Source organism: Erythrolamprus reginae, chromosome 9, assembly GCF_031021105.1.
Source record: "Erythrolamprus reginae isolate rEryReg1 chromosome 9, rEryReg1.hap1, whole genome shotgun sequence".
In the NCBI taxonomy this organism is placed as follows: domain Eukaryota; kingdom Metazoa; phylum Chordata; class Lepidosauria; order Squamata; family Dipsadidae; genus Erythrolamprus; species Erythrolamprus reginae.
This window is the reverse complement of record NC_091958.1, coordinates 44330389-44344881: the sequence shown is the minus strand read 5'-3', so window position 1 is coordinate 44344881 and position 14493 is coordinate 44330389. Positions and strand designations below refer to the sequence as shown.

General features: G+C 43.1%; 1 protein-coding gene across 4 annotated transcripts in view; it reads right to left on the bottom strand.

Annotated features, from left to right (window-relative positions):
* Positions 1-14493, bottom strand: part of PIGQ (phosphatidylinositol glycan anchor biosynthesis class Q) — a 56491-nt gene that overhangs the window by 14010 nt on the left and 27988 nt on the right. For all 4 annotated transcript variants that reach the window (XM_070761052.1, XM_070761054.1, XM_070761051.1 and 1 more), the window contains exons 4-7: positions 13048-13168; positions 6560-6686; positions 5216-5369; positions 546-657 (exon numbers count right to left, since the gene is read on the bottom strand). In XM_070761052.1, the coding sequence (XP_070617153.1) occupies positions 546-657; positions 5216-5369; positions 6560-6686; positions 13048-13168 (514 nt within the window). The remainder of the gene's footprint in view (positions 1-545; positions 658-5215; positions 5370-6559; positions 6687-13047; positions 13169-14493) is intronic.

Below are 14493 nucleotides of genomic sequence, written 5' to 3'. Positions count from 1 at the left end.
ATACCTCCGAGACCGTCTTCTGCCGCACGAATCCCAGTGGCCGATAAGGTCCCACAGAATTGGCCTTCTCCGGGTCCCGTCGACTAAACAATGTCGTCTGGTGGGCCCCAGGGGAAGAGCCTTCTCTGTGGCAGCCCTGGCCCTCTGGAATCAACTCCCCCCCAGAGATCAGAACTGCCCCCACTCTCCTTGTCTTTCGTAAATTGCTTAAGACCCACCTATATCGCCAGGCATGGGGGAATTGAGACATCTTCCCCAGGCTTATATAGTTTTATGTATGGTATGCTTGTGTTTTATGGTTTTTTAAAAAAATAATGGGTTTTTAGATATTTTCTTTGAAATATTAGATTTGTTCATTGTACACTGTTTTATTATTGTTGTGAGCCGCCCCGAGTCTGTGGAGAGGGGCGGCATACAAATCTAATAAATAATAATAATAATAATAATAATAATTATTATTATTATTATCATCATCATCATCATCATCATCATGATTGTCCATCAATGCGACCGCTCTGCTGGTGCCTCCCCCTGAGAGCCTTTACCTGGTCTAAATCATAGGAGCAGGAATCGACGCGTTGCCGCAAGACGTTCCATTTCTTCCCTCGGAACAAGCGCCACAGAGAGGAGAGGCCGTAAATCTTGAAGCAATACAGCCTAAATCCAGAAGGAGGGAAAGAGAAAGTCAGGACGGCCCTGAAATCAAACCCCAGACTTCTATCCAAGACCTGGTTCTAGTGGGGTCCATTCAAATAACCAAGGCTGTGTCAGGGACAAGCAAGCAGGAAAGCTGCAGGAATGGCTGAAATAAATGGACTTACTGTTGTTGGAAGTTTGCAAGAATCTTGCTGGTTTTTTGGTTTTATTTTATTTATTTATTTATTTTGTCCAATACACAATGAGGGTTTTAGTGGGTATATATCTATATACACATAGTAAAATACATGATGAAGGTTATAGAGGAGATACTCATAGTAAAATACAGTGATACCTTGTCTTACAAACTTAATTGGTTCCGGGACGAGGTTCTTAAGGTGAAAAGTTTGTAAGACGAAACAATGTTTCCCATAGGAATCAATGGAAAAGTGATTAATGCATGGAAGCCCAAAATTCACCCCTTTTGCCAGCCGAAGCACCTGTTTTTGCGCTGCTGGGAATCCCCTGAGCCTCCCCTCCATGGGAAATCCCACCCCTTCGGACTTCCGTGTTTTTGTGATGCTGCAGGGGAATCCCAACAGCGCAAAAACGGGTGCTTCGCTGGCAACGGAAGTCCGGAGGTGGGCTTTCCCAGCGAAGGGAGCATCACTGAAATCGCAGCATCGCAAAAACACAGAAGTCCTCAAAACCCCACCTCCGGACCTCTGTGTTTTTGCGATGCTGCGATTTCACTGAGGCTCCCCTCACTGGGAAACCCCACCTCCGGACTTCCATTGCCGGAGGTAAGGTTTCCCATGGAGAGGAGCCTCAGGGGAATCTCAGCAGTGCAAAAACGGGTGCTTCGCTGGCAATGGAAGTCCGGAGGAGGGGCATCCCAACGGCGGCCGTGGGTTTGTAAGGTGAAAATAGTTTGTAAGAAGAGGCAAAAAAATCTTAAACCCCAGGTTTGTATCTCGAAAAGTTTGTACGATGAGGCGTTTGTAAGACAAGGTATCACTGTATATCTAAGAAATAATAGAAAAGATGGTAAAGTAATAGAACATATCAATGAAAGAATAGAAGAAGAGATATAGGAATTGAAGAAAGGTATAGGAGATATAGGAGAGCAATAGGACAGGGGACGGAAGGCACTCTAGTGCACTTGTACTCGCCCCTTACTGACCTCTTAGGAATCTGGATAGGTCAACCATAGATAATCTAAGGGTAAAGTGTTGGGGGTTTGGGGATGACACTATGGAGTCCGGTAATGAGTTCCACGCTTCGACAACTCAGTTACTGAAGTCATATCTTTTACAGTCAAGTTTGGAGCGGTTAATATTAAGTTTAAATCTGTTGTGTGCTCTTGTGTGGTTGTGGTTGAAAGGAAAAAAAAGCAGATGTGGATCTGAAGGTTTGACCTCAAAGGTTTCCTCCAAGAAATGAACTCTGAACTGCAATTGTTCTTGCTCTTCTCTGCACTCTTTCTAGAGTCTCCACATCGTGGCAACCATGTCAAAAGGATGGTCCCCAGATGCAGAATTTAGGTTACGCTCTGGATGCTGCCACATGGGTGATCAGGTTTAGGATTGCCCACCCCTGTAAGATGTGCCTGGGCGGGCGATTGACATCCCAGCGACCGATAAGGTCCCACAGAGTTGGCCTTCTCCGGGTCCCGTCGACTAAACAATGTCGTTTGGCGGGCCCCAGGGGAAGACCCTTCTCTGTGGCGGCCCCGGCCCTCTGGAACCAACTCCCCCCGGAGATTAGAACTGCCCCCACCCTCCCTGTCTTTCGTAAATTACTCAAGACCCATCTATACCGCCAGGCATGGGGGAGTTGAGATAGCTCTTCCCCCTAGGCCATTACAAGTTATGCATGGTATATTTGTGTGTATGTTTGGTTTTATAATAGGGGTTTTTAGTTGTTTTTTTATTATTGGATTGTACATGTTGTGTTTATTATTGTTGTTAGCTGCCCCGAATCTGCGGAGAGGGGCGGCATACAAATCCAATAAATAATAATAATAATAATAATAATAATAATAATAATAATAATAATTATTATTATTATTATTATTATTATTATTACTTGTACGAGGATGGGAATCTTTGGCTCTGAGAGCCAGCCACAGTCTGAATAGGACTTTCTTGTGCGCACACACATATACATATATGGAAAATGGAATATTGTGTGGGTTGGCTGCTGGGCTTAGCAAGGGTAATATGAGATCCCCGAGGTCAGGGCAGTGGGGGAAAAGGCAGTCTGAGAACTGACTGGCTTGCGAGAAAATTCCCACGTGTAAACGTGGCCTAATGTTGTGATTCCCATGACTTCCTATGCTTTCCCAAAGAGAGAGCCTTGGGGTTTTATTTTGGTTTTGGCTACTTAAAAAGGAAAGTTTTTTCAAATGGAAATCAATCCATAAAGTGGGCTTGCTTTAATGAAGGGATTGGGAAATGGAATGCACTGGCAAGTCTTGGTTTGCTTCTTTGCTTTTGGGACTAATACTGGGCATTTTAGTATTTTTGTAAATATAAGCCTGCTGGAGGAACTCAGTGTTTGGGACATTTTTAATTCTGCTAGAAGGCATCTAGATTAGATTAGATTAGATTAGATTTATTGGATTTATATGCCGCCCCTCTCCGCAAACTCGGGGCGGCTCACAAGAATAATAATAATAATAATAATAAAAAACAGTACATAATAACAAATCCAATGCCCACCAATCTAATTACAATTTAAAATTTAAAATTAGTAATTTCATAAAACAATCCCAATATATATAAAAAACAGGCACACAGTCAATCAATCAATCTAGGATTAAGATAAGGCAGCTGAGTTAAACCCTGACTTAGTCATATTTGGAGTAGATCTATTTAAATAATTGGGAGGAGTTAGTGTGACTACATTTAAGGAAATTTCTGGCATTAATATACTGCCATAATATATATTGCTCAAAAAAAACCCCACTCAAATAACACATCCCAGATCTGAATGAATGAAATGTTCTCATTGAATACTTTGTTCTGTACAAAGTTGAATGTGCACAACAGCATGTGAAATAGATTGTCAGTGTTGCTTCCTTTAAAAAAAAAAAAACTTTATTGAAGAAAGAACACCACCACAATATATATGTGTCTACATGTACAAATCATAAGAGAAATTTGAGCATGGAGGATATTAAAAAAAACATACAAATATATAGTTTTTGCATTAAACCTCTATCATAATAAGTAGTTGATGTCTTAATTGAAGGAAAAGGAGAGAGCAATACAACACATCGGTGTTGCTTCCTAAGTGGACAGTTTGATTTCACAGAAGTTTGATTTACTTGGAGTTATATTGTATTGTTTAAGTGTTCCCTTTATTTTTTTGAGCAATGTACATTTCTCCAATTCTTTGCTATGTCTATGGGCCAGGCACACATGCACAGAAATACACAGCATACATTGTTTATCATCAAATATGCCCATGTCACACCAACCCTCCGCAGTCTGCATTGGTTGCCGATCGGTTTCTGGTCACAATTCAAAGTGTTGGTTATGACCTATAAAGGCCTTCATGGCATCGGACCAGAATATCTCCGGGACCGTCTTCTGCCGCACGAATCCCAGCGACCAGTTAGGTCCCACAGAGTTGGCCTTCTCCGGGTCCCATCGACTAAACAATGTCGTTTGGCGGGACCCAGGGGAAGAGCCTTCTCTGTGGCGGCCCTGACCCTCTGGAACCAACTCCGCCCAGATATCAGAGTTGCCCTCACCCTCCTTGCCTTTCGTAAGCTCCTTAAAGCCCACCTCTGTCGTCAGGCATGGGGGAATTGAGATATTCCCTTCCCCCTAGGCTTATAAAATTTATGCATGGTATGTCTGTATGTATGATTGGTTTCTTAAATTGGGGGGGGGGGTTACATTACTTTTAATATTAGATTTGTTCATATTGTCTATTTGCTGTTGTTAGCCGCCCCGAGTCTACGGAGAGGGGCGGCATACAAATCTAATTAATAAAATAAAGAAATAAATCTGTGCCTGTTTGCTGTTTGGCAAATTGCTGCGAGGCAGAGGCAGATTTTTTCCCCCTTGTTTTCCTCCCCAAAACTAAGGTGCGTCTTATACTCCAGTGCATCTTATACAGTGTTCCCTCGATTTCCATGGGGGATGCGTTCCGAGACCGCCCGCCAAAGTCGAATTTCTGCGAAGTAGAGATGCAGAAGTAAATACACTATTTTTGGCTATGAACAGTATCACAAGCCTTCCTTTAACACTTTGAACCCCTAAACTGCAATTTCTCATTCCCTTAGCAACCATTTAGATTATTACTCACCATGTTTATTTATTAAAGTTTATTTAAAAAAATATTTATTAAAGGTGGACGAAAGTTTGGCGATGACGTATGACGTCATCGGGAGGGGAAAAACGTGGTATAGGGAAAAAACCTGCAAAGTATTTTTTAATTAATATTTTTGAAAAACCGTGGTATAGCCATTTCGCGACGTTCGAACCCGCGAAAATTGAGGGACCACTGTACTCCAAAAAATATGGGAATTGTTTGCCTGGTAACCCAAAGGAGCTAGCACACTCACCTGGCTCCATAGACATAAAAACAGTAGATGTGGAATGTCAGGAGGGCAATGATGTCCGAGAGGATAGAAAGGGCCACAGTCAAGCCCAGGCAAGCTGACAAGCCGACATACCACAAGATCTTCTCAATGAATGGAGACATCAGATGGATGTAGCCTGAACAAGGAAACAGCAGTGCTTAAAGAAGAGCAACCATCTCTCTTCAATGAGAGTTATCACAAATAACAGAAACAGAACGACAGAAATGGAAGGGACTTTAGAGATTAAATCTCTTAACAAAACGATAGTGGAAATGATCACCATAAAGATGATAGCTTGTTGAGAAACAAATGAAATCTGATATCGGAATTTAAGTGTTCAGCTGTTGTCACATCAGGATGTTTACTGCCAGCCCTAAACATGACGCTAAAACTTTGGGTGCATCAAGGGAGAATATTCCCAATGCCTAGAAACAGAAAAAGAGAGTAAAAGGAAAGATGGTCAGATACCACCATTGATGACCCAAGTCTGAGCCTATCACCCTGTAAAGGAACAGTCATGCAATCCTGATAAAACAATAGCCATCAGGTCATCAGGGGCTTGGAATTACTGTACAATAACAAGAATAAATAAAACAGAGGCTAAAATGACAACACCTTTGTATCTCACCAACAAGAACAAACAAGCACGAACTCTGTAAGAAAATAACTGAACAGAACAGAAGTAGTAGAGTAGGAGTAGAGTAGGATAGGAGTAGGATTAGAGTAGAGGTGAGTAGAGGTGAGTAGAATAGAGTAGAGTAGAATAGAATAGAATGGAATTCTTTATTGGCAAAGTGTGACTGGACACACAAGGAATTTATCTTCGGTGCATAAGCTCTCAGTGTACATAAAAGAGACATTCATCAAAAGTCATAAGATATAACACTTAGTGATAGCCATAGGATTAAATAAACAATCAAAATCATACGAGGAAACTAAATAAAACAATATAGATCATAAAGATACAAGAAACAAGGTTATAGTCATAAGCAGAAGGAGATAGGTAATTTATCAATCTGTAAATTTATAATCTATTTATGAATCAAAGAGAGTGGCATAGCAACCAGGACAAGAATGGGACACGCAACTCTAAGGTGTCCTGTTGTGTTCTCAAATCTTAGGGTTCCTGGTTCCAGAGCACAGCTTCTAGAACCTCTACAAGAGATTCGTCATTCAACGATACATTCAGATGTGCCTGGTGTCCAGCCTGGTGTCTGCCAGCCAACAAAGTCAAGGATTTGCAAACCATCAGATGCCACAAGCTGGTTTGACTGGCGCAGAGGAGTGTGTCCCATGTCACAGACAAAGGAAGAGAACGGCACTTACTAAGCCAGAGGTGGATGTGGTAAAGGAAAAAGCGGCCCAGCACTTGATCCAAAGCTCTGTTCATTTTTAGACCGGCTGGCACGCCCATCAGCCACTGCAGAAGGTTCTGGAGCTGCTGGGCGATATGCTGCAGAAATAGGAAGAGATCAGTAGCATCAGTGGAAAATAGCTTGGAAAGAACAAAGGGTGATTTTAAAAAAAACACCCCAAATATCCTGAACAGTTTTATTCCCCTTTTGATTCACAGAAAGAAAATGCATCAATACAGTGTTTCTCAGCTGTGGCAACTTGACGATAGGTGGACTTCCACTTCCAGAATTCCCCAGCCATCCATATCTTAAAATTGCTAAGGTTATTATTATTATTATTATTATTATTATTATTATTATTATTATTATTATTTAGATTTGTATGCCGCCCCTCTCCGTAGACTTGGGGCGGCTTACAGCAATGATAAAAACAATATATAATGACAAATCTAATAGTTAGAATCTAAAATAACAATAATACATTTAAAAAGTCTAAAAAACAAGAAACCCCAATATATTAAAAACATACATACAGTCATGTCATACACAGAAAACTACATAGGCAGGGGGAGATGTTTCAGTTCCCCCATGCTTGACGACAGAGGTGGGTTTTAAGGAGTTTACAAAAGGCAAGGAGGGTGGGGGCAGTTCTAATCTCTGGAGGGAGCTGATTCCAGAGGGTCGGAGCCGCCACAGAGAAGGCTCTTCCTCTGGGTCCCGCCAAACGACATTGTTTAGTTGATGGGACCCGGAGGAGACCAACTCTGTGGGACCTAACCGGTCGCTGGGATTTGTGCGGCAGAAGGCGGTCTCGTAGATACCCTGGTCCGGTGCCATGAAGGGCTTTATAGGTGATGACCAACACTTTGAATTGTGACCGGAAACTGATCGGCAACCAATAAGAAACACTGATCAATATATCATTCTATATCAATATATCCCTGTAGAAAAAGTGCAGAGAAGAACAACCAGGATGATTCAGGGACTGGAGGCTAAAACATATGGTGAATGGTTGCAGGAACTGGGCCTGGCTGGTCTAGTGAAGAGAAGGACCAGGGGAGACATGACAGCAGTCTTCCAATATCTCAGGGGTTACCACAAAGAAGAAGGAGTCAACCTATTCTCCAAAGAACCCGAAAGCCAGACAAGGAATAATGGATGGAAACTGAACAAGGAGAGATTCAACCTGGAAATAAGGAGAAACTTTCTGACACTGAGAACAACCAGTGGAACAGCTTTGCCTTTGGAAGTTGTGGGAGCTTCATTATTATTATTACAGTAGTCCCTCACCTATCGCTGGTGTTACGTTCCAGACCCGGCCGCGATAGGTGAAATCCGCGATGGGGAATTTATCGACTGATAGTACTTATTTAAGTATTTATGTTGTAATTGTTTGGTAAGTTTTCATTGTTTTAAGTGTTTATAAACCCTTCCCACACAGTATTTATTTTAGATACAGTATTTAAATACAGTATTTACAACTTTAGATATATTTTTTTTGAAAAACCTGCCGATCGAGTTCCGCGGGCTGTTTAAATCTGCCGATCGACTTCCTCAGAAACCCGCGAACCAGCGAAGACCCGCGAATGATTTTTCTCATTAATATTTCTTGAAAACCCGCGATGAAGTGAAGCCGCAGTAGGTGAAGCGCGATATAGCGAGGGACTACTGTATTATTATTATTATTATTATTATTATTATTATTATTATTAATTAGATTTGTATGCCGCCCCTTTCCGTAGACTCGGGGCGGCTCACAACACAATAAAAACAGTTTATAAGAAATCTAATAATTTACAATTTTTTTTAAAAAAAATTCATCCCTGGAAGCTTTCAAGAAGAGATTTTACAGTTAGCTGTCAGAAATGGGGTAGGGTCTCCTGCTTGGGCAGCGGGTTGGACTAGATGACCTACAAGGTCCCTTCCAACTCTTTTCATCTGTACATATTTAAATATCGTTGGGATCATTGGCCAGATTTTGTTTTCTGCCTAGGGGTTACTAGCCACAATTAAACCATGATAGCAGATTAGGATGCTGTTTCTCAGCCTGGATTTCGGAGAATGGGGGGGGGAGGATGACTTGGGCGCCCAGTGACTTAGGGCTAAAAACAGTTAATGGGAACGGAAACTAGAGAAGCAGGGGGAAAGAGAACGAAGGAATGCAATAGTACACGAGGGATGTAATTTTTTTATCAGTATTTGGCTACGGATCATAAGTTCTTATGATTTATGGACGAAAAGGTCTTGTATGTATTTGCCACAGGGCTTTCAGCAGTCAAAAGCCGCAAGAATTCATCATGGGAATAACAAGCACAGCCGCCACCACAAATCTTCCTCCTTCTGGCTGGGCTTTCTAAGTCAATTCAACTTGCATCATAGAGAAAAATAGATTTTGCTTAAAATGGGTAGCGCCGGTGCTTTTATAAAACAATGAACAATGTTAAGTGGAGCATTTTTGTGGGTAGGAACACTCTAACCGTTCTGATGGCTGCGGCTCGGCGTGTTAGTCCACAGTGACATTGTGGTCACGCAGCCTTTGGAGGGAATCCAGGAGAAATGCTTGATCCTGGATCAGAGGGAGAGGAATCTGAAGTAGCCCAGGCCTTTATTGGCAATTATTAAGCTAAGCGTCTGGTGTCAAAATAGGAGGCCAGAGATGGAAACTCAATGGAAGCTAATATGAGACAAGTTATTCAAAGGTTCTGCCGTCCACATTCCACTGAAGAAGACGGGAAAGGTGCTTATATATTTATAATAATAGAAACATAGAAGTCTGACGGCAGAAAAAGACCTCATGGTCCATCTAGTCTGCCCTTATACTATTTTCTGTATTTTATCTTAGGATGGATATATGTTTATCCCAGGCATGTTTAAATTCAGTTACTGTGGATTAATCTACCACGTCTGCTGGAAGTTTGTTCCAAGGATCTACTACTCTTTCAGTAAAATAATATTTTCTCATGTTGCTTTTGATCTTTCCCCCAACTAACTTCAGATTGTGTCCCCTTGTTCTTGTGTTCACTTTCCTATTAAAAACACTTCCCTCCTGAACCTTATTTAACCCTTTAATATATTTAAATATGTCGATCATGTCCCCCCTTTTCCTTCTGTCCTCCAGACTATACAGATTGAGTTCATTAAGTCTTTCCTGATATGTTTTATGCTTAAGACCTTCCACCATTCTTCTAGCCCATCTTTGGACCCGTTCAATTTTGTCAATATCTTTTTGTAAGTGAGGTCTCCAGAACTGAACACAGTATTCCAAATGTGGTCTCACCAGCATTCTGTATAGCGGGATCATAATCTCCCTCTTCCTGCTTGTTATACCTCTAGCTAATAATAACAACAGATTTGGAAGGGACATTGGAGGTCTTCTAGTCCAACCCCCTGTTTATTTATTTATTTAATTTATTCGGGTTTTTTGGTTTTTTTTTTACTTTTTACTAAATATGCACTTCTATTCTACTAGTTTTTCTCATCATTCCTATCATCCTTTTCTTCCCACTTAGGACTGTATGACTGTAACTTGTTGCTTGTATTCTAAGATTTTTATTAACATTGATTGTTTCTTCATTGCTTATTTGACCCCTATGACAATCATTAAGTATTGTACCACATGATTCTTGACAAATGTATCTTTTTCTTTTATGTACGGCTGAGAGCATCTGCACCAAGACAAATTCCTTGTGTGTCCAATCACACTTGGCCAATAAAAAATCTATTCCATTCTATTATGCCGCCCCTCTCCATAGACTCAGGGCAGCTTACAACATGTTAGCAATAGCACTTTTTAACAGAGCCAGCATGTTGCCCCCACAATCCGGGTCCTTATTTTACCCACCTCGGAAGGATGGAAGGTTGAGTCAACCTTGAGTCGGTGATGAGATTTGAACCGCTGACCTACAGATCTACAGTCAGCTTCAGTGGCCTGCAGTACAGCACTCTACCTGCTGTGCCACCCCGCCATCTTCATAAACGTCCAGTTTTGGACCATTCACAACTTCTGGAGACAAGCTGCTCCACAAACTGTTCTAATTGCCAGGAAATTTCTCCTTAGTTCTAAGTTGCTTCTCCCCTTGATTAGTTTCCACCCATTGTTTCTTGTCCTACCCTCAGGTGCTTTGGAGAATAGCTTGACTCCTTCTTCTTTGTAGCAACCCCTGAGATATTGGAACACTGTCATCACGTCTCCCCTGGTCCTTCTTTTCATTAAACTAGCCATGCCCAGTTCTTGCAACTGTTCTTTATATGTTTTAGCCTCCAATCCACTTTTAAATCACTGGTTAACAGCGTAGGGCCTATGCCTCACAGGGGGACAATTTGATTTTTAACGGAGGCAATTGGAACCTTGTTTAAACCAAGTTAATGGCCTTTGGGATTATATGCACACATATCAAGCAAGGGAGGATTTAAATCAACATTTGCTAGACAAGCTGCAGGGGCCCAGTTTAGGGGTCGCCCAACCTGTGGGGGGCGTGAGGGTTTTGCAACTGGGCAGTGGAAACTGCTGGCGAGTGTGTGTCTACGCATATACATATACTATATTTACAGCAGCACGAAGCTTACAACTTCAGCCTGATGATGGTGAATGTGATTTCACCGAAACGTAGCATAGACATTCAAAATATTACACGGGGCAAAACCCGAACTCAGAACAATCTACATATACATCTTCACCTATACAATGAGGATGTGCATGCCTGTCAGCTTTTTGCACGAACCATTCCCTCTCCCAATGGTGAAATCCATTTTTCTTTTACTACCGGTTCGGTGTGCATGGCTTGGTGGGCGTGGCAGAGGAAGGATACTGCAAAATCCCCATTTTCTCTCCATCAGCTGGGAGTCAGGAGGCAGAGAATAGATGGGGACGAGGCTAGTCAGAGGTGGTATTTGCCGGTTTCATTCATTCATTCATTCATTCATTCATTCATTCATTCATGGGGTCAGGCATGGGGGAACTGAAACATCTTCCCCTGGGCATGTTTAATTTATGTATGGTATGCTTGTGTGTATGTCTGTTAGTATATGGGGTCTTTTTTAAATCTTTAATATTTTAAATTGTCAGATTATTTATGATTTGTTTCCACGTGTTGTGAGCCGCCCCGAGTCTTCGGAGAGGGGCGGCATACAAATCTAAGTAATAAATAAATAAATAAATAAATTCATTCATTCATTCATTCATTTATTAGATTTGTATGCCACCCCTTTCCGTAGACTCGGGGCGGCTCACAACACAAGAAAAACAGTTCATGACAAATCTAATAATTTACAATTTAAAATTTAAAATAGTTAAAAAAACCCATTTTTAAGCAGACATACCTACAGACATACCATACATGAATTATATAGGCTAGGGGGAGATCAATTCTCCCATGCCTGACGACAAAGGTGGGTTACGAGTAGTTTACGAAAGGCAAGGAGGGTAGGGGCAGTTCTAATCTCTGGGGGGAGCTGGTTCCAGAGAGTCGGGGCCGCCACAGAGAAGGCTCTTCCCCTGGGGCCCGCCAACCGACATTGTTTAGTTGACGGGACCCGGAGAAGGCCGACTCTGTGGGACCTAATCGGTCGCTGGGATTCGTGCAGCAGAAGGCGGTCTCGGAGATATTCTGGTCCGATGCCATGAAGGGCTTTATAGGTCATAACCAACACTTTGAATTGTGACCGGAAATTGATCGGCAACCAATGCAGACTGCGGAGTGTTGGTGTAACATGGGCATACCTGGGGAAGCCCATGACTGCTCTCGCAGCTGCATTCTGCACGATCTGAAGTTTCTGAACACTTTTCAAAGGTAGCCCCATGTAGAGAGCGGTTCTCTGGACTCCTTAAAGTTTCTGTTACTGATTCTCCAGAACCTGTCAGAACATGCTGGATTTCACCCCTGTCCTTTCAGACCCATCAGTCGTCAAAGCCGAAAATGTTGGGGAAATCTGATCTGGTTCCTAGTGCCACATCTATATAACCAAGCTAACCAATAGTTCAGCTGAGTGTGTGAATCAGGGTGTGGCTTTGTTTTTTTAACAGACTTCCCCAAACGCCATTAATCCTCGACTTACAACCGTAGTCAAAATTACAACGGCACTGAACCAAACGTGACTTAGAACCATTTTTTCAGACTTCAGGCCTCTGCAACATCACCTGATCAAAGTTTCGACCCTTGATCTGTATTTATGACCGTTGCAGGACCCCAGGGTCACGTGATCTGCTTTTGCGACCTTCTTGACAAGCCAAGTCGGGGGGGGAGGGGGGTAGCCAGATTCACTTAATGACTACATTACTACCTTAACGACCATAGCAATTCCCTTAACAGATGCATGGCCAGAAAAATGGTCGTAAAACAGGGCAAAACTGGCTTAACAATTGTTTGGGCTCAACTTTGGTCATATGTCGAGGACTACCTGCACGCTATCTATCAGACTGAGTTAAACTTCGGGATGTGAGATGCATGAAGGAGACCTTACATCAGCCACTGGGACGAGGCCGCTGGCAAGGTAACCGATCCAGTTCATTTGATACAACCAGGACATGAGGACGACGCCCAGAGCCACATCGATGAGGAGAGAGATGAAGATGTTGGCTTTCCTGTGTTGGGAAAAAACAAACAAACCATGGTTTGCCGTGTCAGGTAGAGTTCAACGTTCCTCAAAATTCAGACACATTCAAGCTTTTCTTCAGGATGAGAACCAAGTTTATATGCTGCATCATTTGTCGAATACCATATTTTTCGGAGTATAAGACACACCTTTTCCCCCTCCCTGAAAGAGGGTGGAAATGTCGGTGCGACTTAGACACATAATACAGCCGTTTATGGCCTGCTGAAGCTCCACCCCCCCATATCCCATTTTGCAAATCTGGGAAAGATTTATTGCAAACTTGAGTTCCCTGCAAGAATCTGAGCTACTGGCAGTGGAGGGAAACGAGCGGGAGATAAGAATAGAAAAGAATTCAAGGTTGACTAGATGATTAAGAGAGTTGGAGGGACCTTGCAGGTTTGCCATCACTGGCCTAGTCGTCTCCTATAATTTGTTTGTTTGTTTGTTTGTTTATTGATTTGATTTGATTTGTATGCCGCCCCTCTCCGCAGACTCGGGGCGGCTAACAACAGTAACAAAACAGTATACAGTGATCCCCCGAGTTTCGCGATCCTGATCATTGCGAAAGGCTATATCGCGATTTTTCCACCCGATGACGTCACTCCCTTCCTTTCTCATCTTTCTTTCTCTCTCTCTTTCTCTATCTTGCTTCTTCCTCTCTCACACTCTCTTCCTCCCTCTCTCATCTCTTTCTTTCCTTCTCTCTCTTTCTCTATCTCTCCCCCTCTTGCTCTCGAGCGGCAAGCGAGCAGCCGGGCGGGCGGGCGAACGGGCAAGCGGCAAGCGAGCAGGCAGGCGGGCGAACGGGCAAGCGGCAAGCGAGCGGCCGGGCGAGCGGGTGACGGGCAAGCGGCAAGCGATCTTGGGGTTTCCCCTTTGCCTGGGCGGCGGGAAGACCCAGGGAAGGTTCCTTCGGCCGCCCAACAGCTGATCTGCTCCGCAGCGCGGCGGCAGCGAGGAGCCGAAGATGGGGTTTCCCCGTTGCCTGGGCAACGGGGAAACCCCATCTTCGGCTCCTCGCTGCCGCCGCGCTGCGGAGCAGATCAGCTGTTGGGCGGCCGAAGGAACCTTCCCCGGTCTTCCCCGCCGCCCACACGCAAACTCCACCATCTGCGCATGTGCGGCCATGGAAAAAGGGGCGCGCATGCGCAGATGGTGTTTTTACTTCCGCACCACTACATCCCGAAATATCGATTATTGCGAGGGGTCTTGGAATGGAACCCTCGCGATAATCGGGGGATCACTGTAATCCAATACTAAAAACAGTTAAAACCCATTATATAAAAACCAATCATACATACAGACATACCATGC